The sequence below is a fragment of the Neovison vison genome, chromosome 12, assembly GCF_020171115.1.
Source record: "Neovison vison isolate M4711 chromosome 12, ASM_NN_V1, whole genome shotgun sequence".
NCBI classification, from domain to species: Eukaryota; Metazoa; Chordata; class Mammalia; order Carnivora; family Mustelidae; genus Neogale; species Neogale vison.
The window spans coordinates 15,830,122-15,851,747 of record NC_058102.1 but is presented as its reverse complement, the minus strand read 5'-3'; the positions used below and the strand labels follow the sequence as shown (position 1 = coordinate 15,851,747).

Sequence of the window (21,626 nt, the reverse complement as noted above, 5' to 3'; positions counted from 1 at the left end):
GATGTACTAAAAAATGTTTAAAAACTGCTGAATAAAAAACCTATTCCTGATGCAATTTTGTTTTATGCTTTTTTAAGGACCACTAACTTGAAGGAAATCCTGAATTCTATCGGTGCTCAGACTTGTGTTGAGATTAACAAGGCCCTGGCGGAGAGAGGTTTATCCATTTTGAATGCTGAGGTCCAAGCTAATCTCATAGGCCAATTTTCAAGCATCGAAAAGGAGGGCAATCCTATCTGGTCCTTGATTGGTGGGTCCTCATGTTTTCATTGGTTTCTGCTTCAATTCCCATTTGCTTTTAACTTGCTGGTTTTGACCAATGTCAAGTGTCAGTTACATTTTTTTTGTCTTAAATAGATTACCTACTCCTTTTGGAGAATAAATATTGAAAATATAAAGAAACAAATTGTACTTTCAAAGGTTTGGGACTCACTGCTCCTTCTGTGTGTATATGTAACTGTGGGGGAATATTCCAGGGCTTTCTGTCTTACTACCCAGCCAATAGATTTTTATGAAGAAAATACCATAGTGCTACCAATATGTTAAAATCCTAGATCTATGCAACAATCCAAACGAGCTGGCAGTGATACCATTTCTGCTGTGAGCTAGGCTAAGTAAGCTGAGGCCTCTTTCTTGGCCAGGCTCAAAGAGACAATGAGCAAAGAGGCTGTGGAACTGGGGGGTGTGATGGTGGGCTTATTTTTTTCCCCTTTGTACTTAATCCCTAGGCAAGTGTCTGTCTCTGTGTCAAGTTGTGTTGGTGAGTTGGGAAAATGGAGAATGCATCAGTTAGGACTCTTTCTAATACTTGTGATAGAACTGAACTAGTGTAAGCAAAAAGGAAGTGCATTTTCTTATGTAACCAACAAGAGCAGAGCAGGGCTGTCTCCTGTATGACTGAGTCAGAGTGCAGACTGTGTCACTGATACTAATTTCCCCACCTCCTCCCTCAGCACTGGCTTCCTTTGGGCTGGCTGTCTTCACTAGATAGACTCTCTCCATCGTGGCAAGACAAGCTTCAGCTCCAGACTGTATCTTTCCATATTGAAGTCAAGTGAAAAACAAGGTGTTGGCTTCACTCTTAGCCCAAATAATGACCCCAGAATAGAGCCAGCATGACTGCAGGTCAAGTCACATTCTTGTATCGGTCAAGGTGGCCAGAGGGGAAGGAACGGGAGCTTGAGATGTGTGTTGGGTTCCTGGAGTCAGGGTGAGCCGACTTTCCCTGCAACACCTAGTCTGAGAGTAGGGAAGAGAAGATTCGGCCCAGACCAAATTGGGTGCTTTGGCCAGAAGAAGGGGGAGAAGGTGACATGGGGCACAAAGCAAGTGTGTACTACAGAGAGTGAGGAATAAAGACCAGAGGGAGGAAAGGAGCGTAGAATTGGAACTGTGGACTAATCTGCGAGTTTTCAAAGTACAACGCTAACTTCCCTAAGAGTATAAATACTTGTCATTATTTTTTTTGAGGCTCTCACATAGGTCTCTCATTCCTAACCCTGGGGACATGGAATCTGGAGATCTAGGCCACTAAAAGCTCAAGATTTTAAACCATTCCCAGAAAGGAGTAGTGTTGGTAGCAGCACTGTGGGCTACCAAGAGATGACCCTGAATGACAATGACAAACACAGGGCTGAGGCCTTCCCTGTATGCCTTCACTGCTGATTCCTGTGTGTCCTCATGGCCTTGGTCACCAGCAGAACAGCCCATCCCTGGGAGGAGGAGGAGCAGACACTCTGCAGTCTCTGCCGTATACCACTAGCCCCACTCGTATACTGGCCTCATGAGGATGGAATGCATGTCTCTTGCCTGCTATGTCCTTGTACCAGGCTGGACCCACAGATGGCATTAGTAAATACAGTTGACCCTTGAACAAAACGTGTTTGAACTGCACACGTCCCCTTTTATGCAGATTTTTCTTGATATAGTACTGTAAATGTATTTTCTCTTCCTTATGATCGTCTTAGTAACATTTTCTATTCTCTAGCTTATTTTATTATAAGGGTAATGTATATAATACATATACAAAATATGTGTTAATGAACTGTTTATGTTATCAAGAAGGCTTCTGGTCAACAATAGGCCATTAGTAGGCTTTTGGGGAGTCAAAAGTTATATGTAAGTTTTTGACTGCATGGGAGGGGTCCGTGCCCCTCGCCTCCAATTATTCAGGAATCAACTGTATTTGTGCAAGGGGTGAGCGTGTCAGAGACTTACACAGGGTGAGTACCTCACATAACCGTCTGGCTACAGACTAGGGACTCTCAATGAGACAGTCTGACTCTAGAATTCGTATTCTTATCTACTCCGGCTGGGCCCCGTAGTCAGAACTGGAGCCCTGCTGTTGGTTGGCTTGGTGGCCCGAGTGTCCAGGTGCCCTCTGTGCCCTTGCTTTAGATAAGGGAAGCACTTGCAACTTCAGAAGGGAGGGAGCTGGGGTGCCCCACCCCAGGGTAGCCTCTTAAAATCCAGTAAAGCACTTTTTCTTTTTTTTTTTCAAACCCAGCTATCCCCAGTCCAACCTTCCTGCTATTTTGCAGACTGAAAGCATTTTTAACCTCATTCAAAGTACCGTTGCCTAGAAACTAAAATGACTCATTTGAGCAGCTCTCCTTCGACTCTGGAAGCCAAGGGCACGCCTTTGGCAGGGACTCAGTTTGGCCGCTCCTAAGTGGACAAACGCTTCTGTCATTTTATTCTTGGCCTAAAAACTGACTTGTCTGCAGAGGAGACAGAAATACTTGTCAGCATAATAACAGTTTTGAAAGAGTTTCTTTCTTTAAACAATCTTTCAGGATGGTGTTGGGACCATATCTGTGATGAAAGCAGACCTGGGCTCCCGGGCAACAGGCAACCAGTGTAACGGGAAATGCAGGACACAGCTGACTCTTCATCTTCTGCTTGAAGCAGGGTTGGAGTAAATTAAGCACTCAGAGGAGCCCAGGAACATAAGAAGGACCAGTTAGCCTTGGTTTTCCTTTCCTGTTTGTGGTACCCATAGTCTGCCTCTTTTTGTTCTTTTTTTTTTTTTTTTAAGATTTTATTTATTTATCTGAGAGAGAGAGATTGGGCACAACCTGGAGAAGGGTGTTGGGGAGAGGGGAAAGAGACTCCCAGCTGAGCACGGAGCCTGACACGGGGCTCAGTCCCTGGACCCCGGGATCGTGACCTGAGCCAAAGGCAGACACTTCACCAACTGAGCCACTCAGGCGCCCCTGCCGCCTTTTGTTCTTGAAGTGCTGTTTATTTATAATGGGATTACAACTCCCACTGTGTTTTTAGCCTTTTGAAAAGATAACTAGAAAAGGTTTCTTTCAAACCAGCTTTCTTCAAATGCATATAATAACTAGGGAACAGTTATTTCTAGATTACCTGCTATGTGGATTATTTGCATGCTTGTAGCTATCTGTTTTTTTAAAAAGTAATTTTCAGTTGTCTAAGTGATACATACACGAATGATTTGTTCTTGTTGACAAATCATGGGTGACATCAAGTCCTCTTTGGCTGCCCACCCTGTTCCTCCTTGACTCTGTTGTTTTCAGTGGGATGTACTCACTTTTACAGAGCTTTTTCATTCCATTCTCACTTTAGTTCTGTCAGTATCTGTGATGTGCCTGCCACGTGCCAGACCAGGGATATAAAGATAAGAAAAGACACAGCCCTAACCCTTAGGCAGCTTTCCATCTAAGAAGGGAGAGAGGCATATATATGTTATCAGGTAACCAAAGTATAGCATGATTGTCTGGCGGGTGTTGGGGAAAGTCACAGAAAGGAAGTAACTTTAGGCTCAGCATTGAAGGATGTTTTGGACTTTGGGCAGAGATGAGATGAGAGGGAAGGGTTGTCTAGTAAGAGAAAACAGTTCTGGCCAAGACAAGACATGTGACATTGGGAACTGAGAATTCTAGGTCAGACCTGGCTGTGACTTTTGGGAGAAGAGTTTGGAGACAAGAGTTTCATTAATGTCATCATGGTCCGTATCCTATGGACTGTGTTCTCTTTAGTGAATTTTTCTTTGTGAAGTTTCCATTTCCAAAGCCAAAAGAATTCCTTGGGGCTGTGTGGCTGGTAGCAGGTCTGGTCTGGTACTATTTATCCCGTGTTGTTGCCGCCGCCCTGACTTAAGCATTTGCATCCTCTTCCAAAGCTCCTTCACATGCAGATGCGCTGAAGCAACGGGAGTAGGAGAATGGAGAAGATGACCAGCGGGAGTGCCAGCTGGGGCAGCCTCTCCTCAGTGCCTCCAGACTGTTGGCCGCTGGTGGGGTCACTGTATAATTTGTATAACCAAGACACTTTTGAGACCATTCTTGTTCATTATGTTAGCCCAAAAGGGGAAGACCTGGATGTGTGGTCACCCTGGTCATGTGGTAATTTGGGGCCCCCAGGTTTACATCTCTAGATTTTTCGAGAGGAACCAGAAATTTGGATTTCTATGTGAAATCCCCTGATTTTAAAGAATTTCTATTTCTTAAAAAGACAAAAACAAAAACAAAACATTGTATGGGGCCAAACTAGCAGTGCCAGTTGACGGACTCAGCTTTTATGTACATAACTAAATCACGGACAGTAAGTATTGAGTTTTTATAAAAGAGCCCCTGGCCTAATACAAAAGTGCTCTACATTTTGTGTGTGTCACTCAGCCATTGCTGTGTAACAAGGTACCTCAAACTCCACAGCTTAACCCCCACAGATAATTAGTGTTGTTCACAAGTCTGTGGGGCACCTGGGTAGTTCATCTGGTCTTGCTGGACTTACACATGCATGTGTAGTCAACTGTGGCTTGGGTGGGAAGCTCTGCTGATCTTGCCTGGACTCTCAAGTGTTTACAGTCTTGTTGGCTATCGGTTGGTCTAAGCTGGCCTCGAATGGAACAGCTGGGATTCCCTCAATGTGGTCTCTCCTCCAGCCCAGGCTTGTTCACATGCAGTGGTGGGTGGAGAGAGCAGATGTGAACCATGGCGCTTGGAGCCTCTGCATGCAACTAGCCTACCAGCACTTCTGGCACATTCTGTGTCAGCCAAAACAAGCCATAAGGCCAGCCCCTGTTCAAGATATGGGGAAATAGTCTCCAGCCTTTGATGGGAAAAGCTACAAAGCTACCTCATAGAGGAGGGGGTACAGGGAGGGCAAAGAATTGGGAATATTACTGCAGTTCACCTACCATAATTACTATTCTCATTTACTTTTTAAAATAAGATTCTTTAATAATGGGACAGCTAAAGATATCTTCTTTTTCCCCAGATAAACGAACCCAACTCTACATGAAAAGTCTACTTTGTCTTCCAAGTCCTCAAAAATGCATGCCTCCCGTCCCAGGAGGCCTTGCTGTCATTCAACAGGAGCTAGAAGCCCTGGGCTCTCAATATGCAAACATTGTGAATCTCAACAGACAAGTGTATGGACCATTTTATGCAAATATACTTCGAAAGCTGCTCTTCGGTGAGGAAGCCATGGGAAAGGCAGATGCTTCATCGTCCAACTAAAGAGGAACTGACATTGGATTTGAGGTTGGAAATCCAGCACTTTGGTACCCACTCTGTTTTCGCCAGTGGCATGACAGATGCGGCACCTTCTCAGTCCTGTTCGTGGTGCAGTGTTGGCCTGAATTGTGTAATCCAGTAATATTAGCATTGCAGAAAATATGCACTTCGTATAGAACCTATTCATGCATCATTTTCAAGTTCAAAAAAGATGCTTTTAAGGGACAGAAGGCATTTCGTAATTGATTATATTACCTATATAATACCTATAAATGTTTTCTTCAGCATTCATATATGGCTTATTCATCCAACCTTAAGGAGTTGTTTTTCCTCACTTGTCAATATCAAATCTAATGATCTTTAGTTTTGGTACAACTTCTTAAAAGGTTGGAAGTCATGAGAATAACTAAGGGGATGATGTTCTGAATAAATGACGTGAAGTAAGCATAATTGTTTTGTATTTGTAATTTTTGAAATGTACAATGAAATATTATTAATGTGTAACAAAAACTTACATGGTAAGTCTTCAAATTCCACAAATGTACCAAATCACATTTTATATTACCAATTGTCAGTATTTGTCTAGAACTTAAATTTATTAAAAATATTTTAAAGCTATGTACAAATTTTAGATAAAACTTCTATTGTTCATTTAGTGAAAACAGAAAAAAAAATCCCTTGTAAAATGTTATTCTAGAGGTTGGTTTTCTCTGCCTGCAACTTATCCTACTCTCTGAGAGAAAAAATTTTTGCACAAATATCTTAGTGAATGTCCTTGCATTTCTCAGGCCCGTTGATAAGGTTTATATAAGATTTTGATATTTTTACATAAGGCAGGAGTGGTTTGAATTGATTTTTGTGTAATAAGAAGGGAAGTTAACAATAAAACCAAATCTCCAGGAGACCCCCATTCTCAGTGAAGTTCACATCTGAAAAAGAAATAGTTGAACTTTGGATTTTTAAAGACCATATAACTTGCTAGCAAATGCCTCCTGTGCTGATTAAATTTTACCCCACTGTGACCAAGATGCTCTTCTATATATCATTATCATTTGACATTCTTGTGCATTAGAGCAAAACTTGGCCAAGTTGGCCCTAGTTGTCATTGGGATTTTAGAGAAATCTGCTTGTCCTGGAATTACATACTTGTTTTGAAATGTTAAGGGAAGCACTATAGTCTGGGCAGACTCCGTCTAGAAAGTAGTTTATTCCCATAAAACACATTTTGATTATTTTGTTCTCAAAGGACTCATTGGATCTTCGTAGTCTGGTGGGGAAGAATGAGTAAGACATAAAAAGAAATCTTCCTTTCTTCTTTACCCTTTTCCTCACTATGACTTCCACCATTATGGTGCTACTTGATTATTTGATAAAGTTCAAGGAAATGATTGTGTGAATAAGTTATCTCCAATCTTTACATTTTGGAGGGATCTGCCAAAAGTTGAGGAAATTTTGTAAGTGTTTTTTTTTTTTCCTCACAGTGACCAATATATAAATCAGCCATTCTATCCATCTGAGCAGCTGTGTATAAATAGACTTTTCATGAGAGCACATCACTCTGGGTCTTACCCATTTGCTACCCTCTCTTCCTGTGTTTCCCTTCTGCCCATGTTGTCCTGTGCTTAGAAACTATAAGGTGCTGAAGATTTTTGTTTTCCTTTTTTCTTAAGTTGAAGTAGTTTTCAGCTGTGTTCTCTTTGGAGTATGGGTGGCAGGGAGGGTCTGACAAGGAAAAGTAATAGGCAGTATGACTTCTTGTTGCTCTCTGAGGTAAACTGTAAACTTAACAGGAAGACCAGGTGGTGTGCTTTTTTTGTCATCAGATTGGAATCCAGCTGGTATTCTCACATACTTGATTATACTGCAGTTGCCAGCAGGAAAACAATGTGCAGACTTTTTTTTTTTTTTTAAGTGCATTTAAAATGAAGGGCATTCTGCTGCTTTATTTTTCCTTTTTTAAGTCCCAAAGTGAATCTCAATGTCTCAAGTCTGGATTTAGGCAACTACACTTATCAGGCTTTTAAAAGCATATCCTTTAGCATGTTGTTTTGGGTTTTGTTTTGTGGGTTTGTTTTGTTTTTGTTTTTGTTTTTTGGTTTTACTTAAATGTTTACTTCTCCTTTTGAGGCTTTCTTAATGTGGTCTTGTTTTTGTAATGTCAGTTTTATTAAACACCCTACACACATTTTCATTCTTCTGCTAAAACATGTATTGTGTGCACTAGTTAAATTTTAAAACATTAAAAATTATTTCAAGATAGCCAGTGTCTCTTTGTTTTCAAACCACCGTTGGGTAACTCGGGGCTGGGATATTGTACAGTCTTTATTGCAGTTGCTCTAGAATGATTCTTCTGGTGATTGTCAGAGCCTTAAAGAGATTAGGTCGTGGTCACTCAGTCAGTCAACAAATACCTATTAAGCATATACTGTACACCCAGAGGTATCCTACATTTTGTGATACACAGTGACTAGACAGACACTGTCCTCAAGAAGCTTATAACCTAGTAAGAAGGACAAACTTGTAAACAGTCACAACAAAGTATAGTACAGGGCATAAAACAAGTACACATAGTACTAGGGGTAATACCATCAAATTCTATTTCATGGAGATCATTCTTGAGCTACAACAGGAGGGATAGGCAGGAGTTGCCAAGGACTAAGAAGGGGGAAGACACGATAGACCAAGTGCATGGTGAGTACAGTGGTATGGAGAAACGGCAAGTCAAGGACCAGCACCTAGTAGAAAAGTAAAAGTGAGGGGAAGCGAAATGAGAGAGGTAAAAAGGTTCTGGAATGTTATGCTAAAATTTATGGGTCTTGTCCTGAAATAGATAAAGAATCTGAACCTTTTGAAACAGGAGAGGGTTATGTTTTGGAAATTACGTATTTGGAAATTATGTTTTGGCAAGATTACCCCAGCAAAGAACACTTGCTGTTGGTGCTGGAATATTCCTCTGTGTGGAGTGTGTACACATACATGCACTCACATGGTATATGGAAGTATATGAACACATGGTATAAGGAAGAGAAATGTACCCAATCCAACTGAAGCTTAAAGGGAGCTTATTGCATAGCTATTAAGTACCTCACAGAATCTTCTTAATCTGGAGAATCAGGCTTAGAAAATGGATAGGAACCAGGGCACCGCAAGCTGCAGGACTCTAGCCAAGCTGGATTCAGTCTACGGCTTCAGAGGTTGATTTCTTGACTGTCCTTGCTTCTTTGCCTCATTTGTTCAAGATTTAAAGTCCCAGGTGTCAACAAGCAGAAGAATCTAGGCCAAAAGCCCAGGCTCTTATTTGCAGGGGATGGAATGAGGGAGTAGCTGACCCTTAGACTCCCATGGTGTTATCAAGGTCACCCAGCTAAAGATGTCTTCCAAATGGACAAGGTTTGTTGAAAAACAGACAGAGGCAAAAAAATAAAAAAATAAAAAAATAAAAAATCCACCATCATGTATATTTATGAGGTCCTTAAAATTTGAATGTAAAGAATGTGTGAGCCCACCCAATCTAGCATTGCCTCTGACAATAACACCATAATTCAAGGAAGGTCATAAACATGTGAAGTCAGCCTTTACTGGTGCATGTAGATGAGCTGTTGAGCAAATATCTCCACGTCTCAGTGGCCTCACAGACCCACATTTCTCAAATTATAGTTCAAAGCAGGGGGTAGGTTGGTGGGCTCAGGGGGAGGTGCTATTCCATTCAGTCCTTCAGAAGCCCAACTTCCATCCATCCTGTGACTGCTGACCCCTTAGCTCTCCAACATCTCCATTCCCTCAGAAGATAGGGAAAGAAAAGTGTTGCCTGCTTCCACTCATGGTTCACTGGCCAGAACTCAAATCATGTGGCCTCATCGAGCTGCAAGGAAGGCAGGACAGTGTGCCGAGGAGGAAGAGGCTGATTTGGTAAGTTTATATTGGTAAGCATTAGCCGTCTCTACCTTGGGTCCTTCCAGCTTCCTTAAATAAGCCCTGTGAAACTCCTTTTCCTGAAAACAGGTTTAAAGCCATGTGCCTGCTCTGATCTTTGACCAGCAGTTCTCCGGAGCACTGTTGAGAGGATTTTAAAGCCTGAGCCAGGAAAACGAGTAGAGAGTGCTCTGTCTGGTTGGCAAAGTATTCCGAGGCCATGGAACGGGCCCCCTGTTGGGCAACATATTTTTATTTCTAACTGGAACCCTTCTTAAACCTAAAGTTCTGCCTGTTCCACCTCTGGGGGTGTTAAGTCCCCAAATTTTCCACTCATTGTTTGGTGAAAGTAGTGTGGGGCCTGACAGTTACAAGACCTAAGTTTGAATTCGCTTCCGCTACTTAATAGCCCTATGAACTCAAGCCAGTTTCTTTAATTTCCTTAAGCCTCTGTTTCCGGCTCTACCTCACAGAGATGCTGTGAAAATCAAATGAGATAATGTATTCAAAATCATCTGCAAACTCTAAAGCATAGTGTAGTCAGAATACATTAAAATAACTGTAATTTATTAGTCCTAAATCTCTTTCAAGCTTCAGGAAGTTTTAGTACTGTGAGCTGTGATGGTCAAGTACTTAAATCCATCAGAACAGAAATGGTCATATCCCATCAGGACCATGGTTCGTTAGGCCCAGGATTGTCATTGGCAGAGAAACTCAAGGGTATGCAGAAGGCAGCAGTAATTGTCCTTGGTGACAACTGTAAAGCAAAGTGACAAACCCAACATGTTCCAGTTGTGTCTAGTAACCACTGATGATTTAATCTTTTAGAAAGTACGTTTGTATTATTGACTTGTGTCCTCTTGTTCTCTATTCTTGGGGTGAACCCTCCTCTTTCTTGTTTCTAAGCTTACTATGTTAGTCTCTTTCAGATTTCAAAGGAAAGGGACTGAGGGGTTTGTTGCAAGACTTTATGAAGAAGAAAACCCAGGAATCTGTCTTCAGTAGTTGCACTGGCAGGATTGATAGAGAACCTGAATATAATTCTTTTATCTTTCAGGAATATAATAAAATAACAATAATAAATAATAAAAACAAACAATAATAATAACCCCTAAGCTGCTTATCATACGACAAGGAATACTTCATACCCTCCATCTCCTGTAACTGTACAATGCCCGGGAGGCAGGCTTTATCACTATTTCCATATAGGCAAAATGAAACTCAGACTGGCCAAGGAGGTTGTCCAAGGTCACAGAGCTGGTGAGTGTCTCCCAACCCAAAGAGTCTAACCCTGGAAAGTGTGCTCTTAAACTACTTGCTACATTGGCTTCCTAAGGTCATCCAATCAAAAGAATTTCTCACTGTTGTGATGTTACCAAATGTTTCCTTGGCGTTTTACTTCTCTGCTTCTTTCTGTGGCTGAGCTCCCTTCTGGTACCTCTTACTAACATCCCAGACAGAAATGATTGGGTCTGATTGCCATTGGTCAGTACGCAGACTCCTCTTTCCCACTCTCCTGCATTGGGTAGGGGGTCTCATGCCCGACAAGCCACCTTGGCCCCCCTACCTGGCTGTCTTTGGCAGATTCCTGGCCCTTATCAGTTCTCACAGTATGGTCAAATCTCATGACACAACACAAGGCTTTTCAGAGCAGGTGGCTTGTGGGCATGTCAAGCAGCAAGAGGTTTTTGGACTACCCACCCTTGCTCAAAATGCAGGCTGTTCTCGGATTACAGTAGAGGCTTCTGTCCGTGTTCAGCCTCACCTTGCTGCTTGTGAAATGAGAGGCTTCATGGACTCCCTCTTTGCCCGTAAGAGCCCATCTTCTTTCCCCAACATTGTTCTAGTCTTTGCTAGTTCTATTGTGAATTTATTCAGGTTTAGAAATCAGGATCACACGTGTTTTCTCCCACTCTGGATGCACCAAGGCTTTGAAGAAGACAATCCTTTCGTTTCTAGTGTCTTCATGTTGAAGACGCTCAGAGTAAGGTCTTATTTCTTTAACATGGCATAAAGGCCAATAATGGCCCAGCTCCAATGGAGCTGTCTAGTGCCATCAATAGACACTTCCATATAGACAAGTCCCATGGAGAGCCACACTCAACTGTCAGCCACACTCAACTGTCAGCATGCGGTACTGTGTAGAGCTTTCGTGTCATTGCTCGCACTGTTTTTCTCTGCTTGAAATGTCTTCTACCACCCCATCCATTCAGTGTGGTATTATGCTAGAGTGGCTGAAAGCATGAGCTCTGGGGTCAGGTAATTATGGATTTAAATTCCAGCTCTGCTTGGCAAATTTCTTAATCCCTATGAACTTTAATCCCTTCACCTGTCAAGTGGAGATAATCATACTTACCTCCTGGTGGTTGATCATTAAATCAGGGAGTGCACACAAAGAGGTCATTTCAATGCCTGGCAGAGGGCAAATGCTCAGTAAATGGAAGTCTAGCTTGGATACCTCTGTTTTTCTCTTTCTTTTGCCCATATTTCCCCCACCCACTTCTCCATGGCATCGGTCACTTTCTCATCTGGTTATTGCAATACCTTGTACTTGAGTGACGGCATTGTACTCCAAGATGTCAGACATTTTCCCCTCCAAGATTTCCCTTCTGAAAATGCCCAGCCTTCTACTCAAACCGTGAGTCTTGGTGCACCAATACCTGAGAAGTGGGGGTGGGGGGAGGGGAGACAGGTGTAACAAGGGAAGGCTTTCAAGGATCGTGGCAGCTGTGGTCTAAGGGCCCTGACACTACTCAGCGTCAGCTAACTGTTGCCATGCAGGATTCTGGGCCCCCTGCTACCTGATCCATCTCTTTTCAAGAAAAACTAAAAAAACCCCTAAAAAACAAAAACAAAAAAACCCCAAAAAACCTCAAAACAAGAAACCAAGTTTTTTTTAAAAACATGAGATATCAAATTTATTAATACTCATTGCATTATTTTCTTTCAAATTATTTATTCAACAAAAATTTATTCAGGAACAAACAGTGGGTTAGAACCTGGGAATGCAAAGACAAACAAGATGGTTCCTGTTCCAGGAGCTCCCAGTCTGAAGAAGAGCTAGATGCGTAAACAGGTCATGGTATCCAGCGATGTGTTCTATGTTGGACAGTGATTCCCAAAGTGTGATCACATGGCCAGCAGCATGGGCATCACCTGGGAACTTATTAAATACAGATTTGCAGTCCCCCAGTCCAAACCTGCCTAATATTAAAATTGAGGTTGTTTCACCAAGCTTTCTAGGTGATTCAGATTCTAAAACTGGAGAACCACTTTGAGCTTGAGCATGCAAAGCCAAGAGAACTTTGGAGCAATGAGCCAAATCACCTCATGGTCCCTTCTAGGCTAGATTCTAAATAGGCTGCTCTCCGGTAATTCACAAGGATGATACAAGAGCATATGTGTCTCTTTCAGTAAACTGTAAGATCTTTAAGGACAGAGTTAAGATTCTTCTTTTAATTAGCTATTTTAGGTAAATTTCAGTGCATTTCAGTTTAATTCAGAAATTTAACTTTGGGCAAGGATTATACATTCATTATGAGAAAATGGCAGATGTATATTTACAAATTTTCATAAAATACTATAGCAAAATATGCAGAAAATGTACTACTATAACCATTTGGAGTGTGTAGTTTCAGTGGCCTTAATATATTCACACCATTGTGCATCCTTACCACTGCCCAGTTCCACAATTTTTGAAACTTCCCAAAAGGAGACTGTGTACCAATTAAACGATTTTGGTATCTTTCATCCTGTTTTATTCCAGTGGGAGTTTTTCCTATTGATCTCTATGAGTTCATTCTAAATTAGGGCTATCAATCCAACATTTTCTTTGTCTTCCAACAACTTGTGTTTTTAAAGAACTCTATTCACAGTGAATTTTAAAAATCTGTTCAGAAAGGGTGCCTGGTGTGGCTCAGGTCATGATCCCAGGGTCCTGGAATGGAGCCCCAATGTCAGGCTCCTTGCTCAGTGGGGAGTCTGCTTCTCCCTCTGCCTCACTCTTTCTCTCTCCCAAGTAAATAAATAAAATCTTTAAAAAAAATTTATTCAGAAAATTCTGCATTTTCATGGAATCATAAAACTATGGTTACAATTATATTACCAAATCTATGAATACTTCCCTTTAGGATTTCTGTGCTGCTGTCCTTGAAGACTTTCACAATCTCAATCTTACATTTCCTTTTAAGGTTTTAACATCTAAATACATAAACCATATAGGATTTACTTAATTTTTTTTTCTAAATGGCTAATCACATGTTCTAATATCATTTGTTGGATAACCCATCTTTGCTTGATTCAAAATATCATATTTTCATACTAAATTTCTCTACATCCTGGTATTTATTCCTGGATCTTTTCCCAGTCCCTTGAGACGATAACATAGTCTTAATTACTGACCTGTCCTGCTCTATTCTCTAACGAGTTGATCCCTCCCCACTTTAAGTCATTTGGATGGTTGCATAATATTCCATGACACACAGGTACCGTAGTTTTTTAAACCAATCCCCTGCTACTAAGCATTTGTTTCCTATTCTTCCATACTCTACAGTATGTAGTTTCCGGTTGGATTAAACGAATCCTCTGCCTCGGTGGCTCGAGTTGCGCAAATTATCCGTTTACCCCTTTCCTTGAATTATTTTAAAAATTACAACCAGTACGCTCTACTAGTCTCACTTGGCATCATTGGCACTAAACCTGTCCGGGGGTGAAGATTAGCCGGCAGAGACCACCAAGCGACAGCAGGGGGCGCAGTTTCCCAGTTTTGCCTAAACCACATCCGGGTTCTACCGCAGGTTCGGGCCGGGAGCGGGCGGAACGTTTCTGTCACACCATCAATTAACCCGCGCGGCAGGGACCCTTTAGGCCTCGGCGCACCGCTCTTGACCGGCGCTGCAGTTTCCTGGGGGGCAGCGAGAGCGGGCGTGGGGATTCTCCTGGTGTCTACCGTCGGCGTGAGCGGCGCAGCATGGACGTGCTTGCTGAAGAGTTTGGGAACCTGACCCCGGAGCAGCTGGCTGCGCCCATCCCCACTGTAGAGGTGAGGCCAGCGGGCGGGGAGCGGAAGGGGCCGGGAGCGTCCGCAGGAGGCGTTGCCCCGAGAGCTCTGGCGGCGGGGTGAGGGGCGGGGGGCAGCTCTGCGCATGCTCGCGGCGCCGGAGCCGGTCTCTTCCGGAGCGGGGTGCCACGTGCACGTGGAGGGGTCGAGCTTGGAGGAGCGCTGTGCGGGCGCTGTGCGGGCGGAAGAGCCCGGCGCGCTGGCTGCTCTGGGCTGGCGGCTACTTCAGCGTTCGTGTGTCTCGGGGCAGGACTGGCCCTCGCGCCGGTAGAGGGGCCTGTAATGCATCCCCGCGGGGCTGGAGCGGACTCTTTCGTGAGGTCCGCATCCTCCGGCTAGTGATCCTTTTACCCCGAGCTCAGGTTTGGGCTGCAGGAGTATTTTAAGCGCCCTGAACACTGACTCCTTATTTTTGGGAGAAAAAAAAAATCTGTATTTTGGGGAGTAGCTCCATACCTTGCATCAGGCAGAAGTGTCCCTCCCTAATGAGGAATGAAGTTCAGCTGTGGACATAATGTTTACTTTCTGGAAAGGCACGCAGAACCCCTTTGGGCCCCGATCTCTATGGGCATGAAACGGGGCAAGTGCAGAAATGGCCCAGGGAGAGCTTTCAGGTAGTTGCACCGCGGTAGGTGAGACCGCCCGACCGTCTGATGTTTTCCAGGAACTGCAACCCGGTAGTGCTAGAGGGAGGAACAGGGGGTGGGTGAGGGTCCCGACTGTGGACGGTTTTGATCTTCATAAACCTCCGAAGGAGCAAGGAGATGCTGTTGAAGGGTTCAAGCAGGAGAGGGACATGATCTTTGAATTGATTGGATCATAAAAATAATTATTTATAAGCATTTGGCAGATTAGTGAGGTCCATTATGATTAGTCCGTGGGATTTAATCCCTGAGCGCTTGCGGTACAGCGATCATTGGGCAATACTGAATTTTTTTTTTTTAACTCTTTCAAAGTTAAGAGCCAGCATTTGCTGACCTTTTGCCATGTGTCAGGCTCTGTTTAAGCCTAAGGTGCATTGCATTATTTAATTTTCTGAAATAAGTACTGTTTTCACCGCATTTTGCCAATGAAGATTTTTGAGGCCCAGAGAAGTTAGGTAGTTAATCCAGTGTCAAAACGATGTTAAGTGGCTGATCAGGATTTTGGGAAGTTAGTTTTCATCCTTAACTGCAGACCAGCTACTTCTCTGAAGACCTGAGGGATTTGTATATATCTTGCTTGAATTTGCACAGTTGCGAAGGAACCAGAAGCACAGTCCCAAGCTTCTGAATCGGGAATAACAATTCCTCTTCGTGGCCCTCTGTGTCCAATCCACCATCAAATCTTAGGATCCTGCCTACTAAATACCTTCAAATCTGAAACTTCTGCTATTCTCCAAGTTGGAACGAATGGCCTCTCTTACTTCCTAGGCTGCTGACTTGTCTCACCCCCAACCTGTTCTCTGCTCTGTAGCCAGAGCCATCAGTTTTATTTTACCATCGTTTAAATACACAATATGATCATGATGCTCCCTTGATTAAATTTTTCAATCTCTGTCCTGTGATAGTAGAGCAAACTCTAACATCTTAACCATATTTATAAGGCTCTTGATCTGGTCACTGTTGACTTCTTCAGCCTCTTTTCCCACCATTCCCACCTCCTTTCCCATTCTGCCCTGGGGTATTTCTTCTCTACTCACAAAGTTCCTTCTGGATTTTTCTCTCATTCCTCTTTGTACATTTACATATAATAAAATGCACAGATATGAAGTGTTCAGTTACATTTATTTTGACAGATGTACCCAAATAACTACCATTCAATACAAGATCTAAAACATTTCCCTTACCCCAGAAAGTTCCCCTTATGAAACCTTTCGAACTTACTCGATTTCTGTCATCATAGATTAGTTTTGCCTGACTCTTTCTTTTTTAGTAGACTTACTTTTTAAAGAGCAGTTTCAGGGCCACAGCAACATTAAGAGGAAGATACAGGTATATGTGTACCCCACATCCACCCTGCACCCACCTCCCTTTCTGTTTTACTCTTTCCAGGTTTTTGCTTCCCTCCCTGACCACTCCTGTCACTCCCCTTGCTGGATCTGCTTTCTGCTGCTCCTCTCGACAAGTCGGAGTGTTTGTGATCTCACTGCATGGAACTCTTTCCCATCCACACTCCCTCGGTGATCTCCTCCATTATGTGGCTTTAATTGTCCTCCATCTGTAGGCCTCTCCCTAATTTTTATTTTTAGGCCACTCTCTTCCCAAGCTCCAGACCCCTATTTGTTGTCTCTTTGACATCTCCCCCTGACTTTCTAATGGATTTGTCAAACTGCATGTGCTCCCGGCCGAATTCCAGCTAGCCTCTCCATACCTAACCCTGCTGCTCAGCAGTGTCCCTGCCTCCTCCTCTCCATAAGTAGCAACTCTGGGGTGCCAGTCCTGACTCCTTTCAGAGTCTCTGTCTAATCCGTGGTCAAGTCCTATTGGCTTTGACTGTGTCTCCTAACTACAATTTCTCCCTATCTGTACTGGTAACCATTGGTCTGGAGTATTTCAGTAAACTCCAGAGTCCTCTCTCTGCTTAACTTGTCTGTTCTCAACCTAGCAGCTAGAATGATGCAGTTCAGATGAGTCAACATCACATCACTCTTTTGTTCAGAGCCTTCTGATGCTTCTTCCGTCACTCAGAGTGAAAGTCAGAGTTTATATAGCTGCTGCCGGGTCCCGTGTGGTCCTTAGACCCTTACTCAGAAACTGGGTATCCTTACCTTCAAAGACTTGTTTCTCACCATTTGTGAGCGTTCCCACTAGCAGAGTAGATACATAAAAAGAGACTTGTCATCTCAGTGTGTACCACCTCAGGAAGGTATAAAGAGCAGGACTAAAACCTCGAGCAATGCATGAGTGTGCAGGTGTCTGATGTGGGACACGAACCTCGTGTATGCCGAGGAGTTGTGACCAGATGCTAGCTGAGAAAGAATGGGAGGGAGACAGAGCTCTTTGTGGGGCAAGACATCCAGCTTCCCAGGACTCTGAAACTGACGTTCCCTGTCTCAGACTGGCAAACCCAGCTTGCCCAGGTGTCGTGACAGTAAAACAATGTGTGAGGAGTGCTTGGAGCCTTGAATCATCAGAAGATTAAAGCATATTCTATTTAAAAAATAGGTGGCATGACCCAGCAATTGCACTACTGGGTATTTACCCTAAAGATACAAATGTAGTGATCTGAAGAGGCACGTGCACCCGAATGTTTATAGCAGCAATGTCCTCAATAGCCAAACTATGTAAAGAACCTAGATGTCCATCAACAGATGAATGGATAAAGAAGAGATGGTATATATACAATGGAATACTGTGCAGCCATCAAAAGAATGAAATCTTGCCATTTGCGATGACGTGGATGGAACTAGAGGGTATCATGCTTAGTGAAGTAAGTCAGAAAAAGACAACTATCATATGATCTCCCTGATATGAGGAAGTGGAGATGCAAGGTGGGGGGTTTGGGAGTAGGAAAAGAATAAATGAAACAAAATGGGATCGGGAGGGAAACAAACCATAAGAGACTCAATCTCACAAAACAAACTGAGGGTTGCCAGGGAGAGGGGGGAGGGAGAGAGTGGTGGGGTTATGGACATTGGGAGGGTATGTGCTATGTGAATGCTGTGAAGTGTGTAAACCTGGCGATTCACAGACCTGTACTCCTGGCTAATAATACATTATATGTTAATAAAATTTTTTTTTTTAATTTTTTAAAAAAAGTAATAGGTGTTTGTGTGTGTGTGTGTGTGTGTGTATTTGCACGCACATACACACATCTGGGATTTCCATAAAAGTGGTTACCATTTTAAAATTGTTGTTTTCATTTTTATTTCTTTTCTTCTGCTTTCTGTGATAAAGTAAGTCATTTTTGGTATATTAAAATGACTTCTTATAAAAATACCACTATTGCTGGCACAGAGTGCTGATACACCTTGTTGTTTTGGTTTGCAGGAAAAATGGAGGCTGCTTCCAGCATTTTTAAAGGTAATTGTTTAACATTTAATAATAGTTGGTTATTTTTCAAATGAAAAAAGTTAAATTCATCTTTCTTAAGGATTAAGTGTTTATCACCAACTAATAATTTTTGACTTTGCCTAACTCTGTAATTTGTTGTATTTTAGAAATACAGGGAATTATAAGGCAGTTTCCCTGACTGTCTGTAAGGTGCTGGTTGGGGGAGCGGTCATCGGATTCTAGAGATGAGGTGTAGTTACGCAGCAGCAGAGTGGGCTTGGCAGAAAAGATGCTACAGGCGGTCAGAGAAGGTCTCCCAGGCAAGGTGACATAAACCCCATCTCAGCAGGATAGGATTTAAGGAGGCGGAAAGGTCTGACGCGGAGAGCGTTCCATGATAAAAGCAGTCAAGGGGCGCCTCCACGGCGTCTGTAAGGGACGGTGACCAGTCTGTGTGGCTGGAATGGACGAGTGGGTGGTCACAGGAACTGCTGAATGTCAGGTTAGTGGACAGCTTCAGTTCACTTTTAAAGAGATTATGCCCAGACGTAGGGGGTACCACAGTGATCAGTCACTTGACACCAGCAGGATGGTGGTATCAAAAAGAAAGGTAATAAATGTGTTGAGGATGTGGGGAAACTGGAACCCTACTGGCGGGAATGTGAAATGTTGCAGCTGCTTTGCATAGCAGCCTGGCAGTTCCTAGATGGTTAACCAGAGTTAACCATATAATCCAGGAATTCTGCTCCCACTTACTCAAGAGACGTGAAAACACCTGTCTGCACAAAAACTTGTACACACATGTTCGTAATAGCCAAAAAGTGAAAACAACCCAACTGGCCATCAGCTGACAGATGGATAAATAAAATGTGGGATATCCATTCAGTGGTTCTGCAGTGGATTATTATTTGGGAATAAGAAGAAATCAAGTGCTGATACGTACTGCAACGTGGACGGATGTTGAAAGCACGCTAGATGAAAGCATGGAGACTTGAGAAATGAGTCCAGTCTTCCCTGACTTAGTTCTGTGTTGTAGGCAGCAGGGAGAGTGCGGGTGGGGGAGTTCTGGGGAGGCTGTCAGGGCCTGAAGGTTGGTCAGATTCGAAAGCCACGTTAAGGGTGTTGGCTTTTCTTCTAACACCGATGGGAAGCTGATAAAGGGGTTTAAGAAGAGTGACCAAGAATGAAATAAAATGGTAATAAGGTCAAGGGAAGAGAAAAAAAATTTTTTTTTGTTAAAACTTTTTTTTTTTAAGGAAGTGTATATGAGCAGAGGAGAAAGGGTGGGGTTTATGATTCAAAAAAGAGGAGACAACCGATGGCACTCGGTCTAAGGAGAGAGTGAGAATTCAGGAGAGACACAAGACTGTGGTCGTGTCATTCATTCATTCACTCAAAGTTGGGATTCTCCTTTACTCAGACCACCTTGAAATATATTTGTCCAAAAACAAAGATACAAAGATTCTAAAACATAACTGAAGGCAGAAATACAAAGCTTATAAGGCTGCCAGCTCTGCTGGCCAACAGAGTCAGACTCAGTTCTTAGGCCGGGAGGACAACAGTGAGGAGAGGGACAAATGTGAATCCCTGTCCTTGGTTTCTTACAAATATCAAATTGGGTGTGCTTGACTTAATAGCATCGTTTTGTGAAGATAGACATCACCTTTTGAGTTTTAGTTGATGAATCAGTAATGTGGCCTTGGTTTTTTTTTTTTTTTTTTTTTTTTAATAATAGTGGTGGTGTGGTATCCAGAATGAGGGAGGCAGTAGCCCCACTCTATGCCGTCAGACTGTCGAGAACCTTGTCAGTGAGTTCAGGGTGCCCATATTAGGGGGAACATGGACCAACTGGAAGATGCCCAGGAGCAGGCCATCTGCTGCTGAAGGAAGGGTCCGGAAGGCATGCATGTGAGACAGAGTTGAATAGGTCATCCTGGACGTGACAACAGGAAGGACAGCTGTAAATACACAGACTGGGAGCAGGCCTTTCTCTCCAGAAGGACAGTTCAGTCCTCCGGGTGGAAACTAGAGGAAGGCAGACATCAGATCAGTATATATGGCTGAATTTTTTCCCCCAATATTTAGGACTGCTTCTAAATGGGATGGTTACTTTCTAAACTGGTAAGATCCCAATAAGGAAGTGTAATTAAAGCGAAGGCTCTGATTATGTGTTAGTCATGTTCTAGCAGGGCTGAACCCATTGTGCTTGAATATTAATATATATTTTTAAAATATTTTATTTATTTATTTGACAGAGAGATAACAAGTAGGCAGAGACAGGCAGAGAGAGAGAGAGAGACAGAGGGAAGCAGGCTCCCTGCTGAGCAGAGAGCCCGATGCGGGACTCGATCCTAGGACCCTGAGATTATGACCTGAACCAAAGGCAGTGGCTTAACCCACTGAGCCACCCAGGTGCCCTGAATATTAATATTAAAAAAAAAGGAACACATACAGGCCTTTTAAATTTTCACACTTTGGAGTGTGTGTTATTGTCTCAGTGTTTTCCATAGCACACCACACTCTCTGCAGGGTTGTCTCTGGCTTCGGAGATGAAACGGAAGTCTCTGCTGGCTGTTCTGCTCTTAGGTTCCATGAGTTTCACCTGCTTTTCAATTTCAAAAGCAGTGATTTTCAATTTTCTTAATAAAGATCCTTATTTTTGTCCCTCTTGGTCTTCTATAAGAGATCTGAGTTTCAAAATTGCTCGGATAGGGGAAGACAGAAAAGAAAGCCGGCATTTTTGAGGGTTGAAGAAGGGATGCTCAATTGCTGTATTTTGTTTCTTGGATTTTTTGTAAATTGAAAATATGCGGAGAAAATCTTGCCCCATTTGTTAGCATATGGGAAGTCATTAGGTATGTTCGAATACCCCTATCTTGCAGTCCAAGGGTCAGATTGAATCTCAGGGAAGAAACTTTGAGGGTACATTAGGAATGGAGGAGAAATGGAATAAGGACACATAAATGTAAAGTTCTACTAAGTGACACTTCTGGGTTTTTTTTTCTCAAAACTTTAGAGAAAAATCTGAAGGCCCCCTGGGGTTAGAGTCTCTAACATAGTATGCTGTATTGTTTCTAATCTACTTTCTATTTTTTGTCTGTTTAGGTGAAGGGCCTTGTGAAACAGCATATAGACTCATTCAACTATTTCATTAACGTGGAGGTAAGCAGCAGGGCGTGGAAGCAGAGAGAGGGCGCC

General features: G+C 42.9%; 2 protein-coding genes across 5 annotated transcripts in view; both read left to right on the top strand.

Moving 5' to 3' along the window:
- TCP11L2 (t-complex 11 like 2) overlaps nucleotides 1–5,933 on the top strand; it is a 38,370-nt gene extending 32,437 nt beyond the window's left edge. For all 3 annotated transcript variants that reach the window (XM_044227160.1, XM_044227159.1, XM_044227161.1), the window contains exons 9-10: nucleotides 78–250; nucleotides 5,245–5,933. In XM_044227160.1, coding sequence (XP_044083095.1) covers nucleotides 78–250; nucleotides 5,245–5,486 — 415 coding nt within the window. In that variant the 3' untranslated portion in view covers nucleotides 5,487–5,933. The remainder of the gene's footprint in view (nucleotides 1–77; nucleotides 251–5,244) is intronic.
- An 8,257-nt stretch (nucleotides 5,934–14,190) lies between these two features.
- POLR3B (RNA polymerase III subunit B) overlaps nucleotides 14,191–21,626 on the top strand; it is a 131,838-nt gene continuing 124,402 nt past the window's right edge. For both annotated transcript variants that reach the window (XR_006381435.1, XM_044229387.1), the window contains exons 1-3: nucleotides 14,191–14,436; nucleotides 18,426–18,458; nucleotides 21,534–21,590. Coding sequence is in view for 1 of the 2 variants with exons in the window: in XM_044229387.1 (XP_044085322.1) it covers nucleotides 14,365–14,436; nucleotides 18,426–18,458; nucleotides 21,534–21,590 (162 nt within the window). In the remaining variant the exon portion in view is untranslated. The remainder of the gene's footprint in view (nucleotides 14,437–18,425; nucleotides 18,459–21,533; nucleotides 21,591–21,626) is intronic.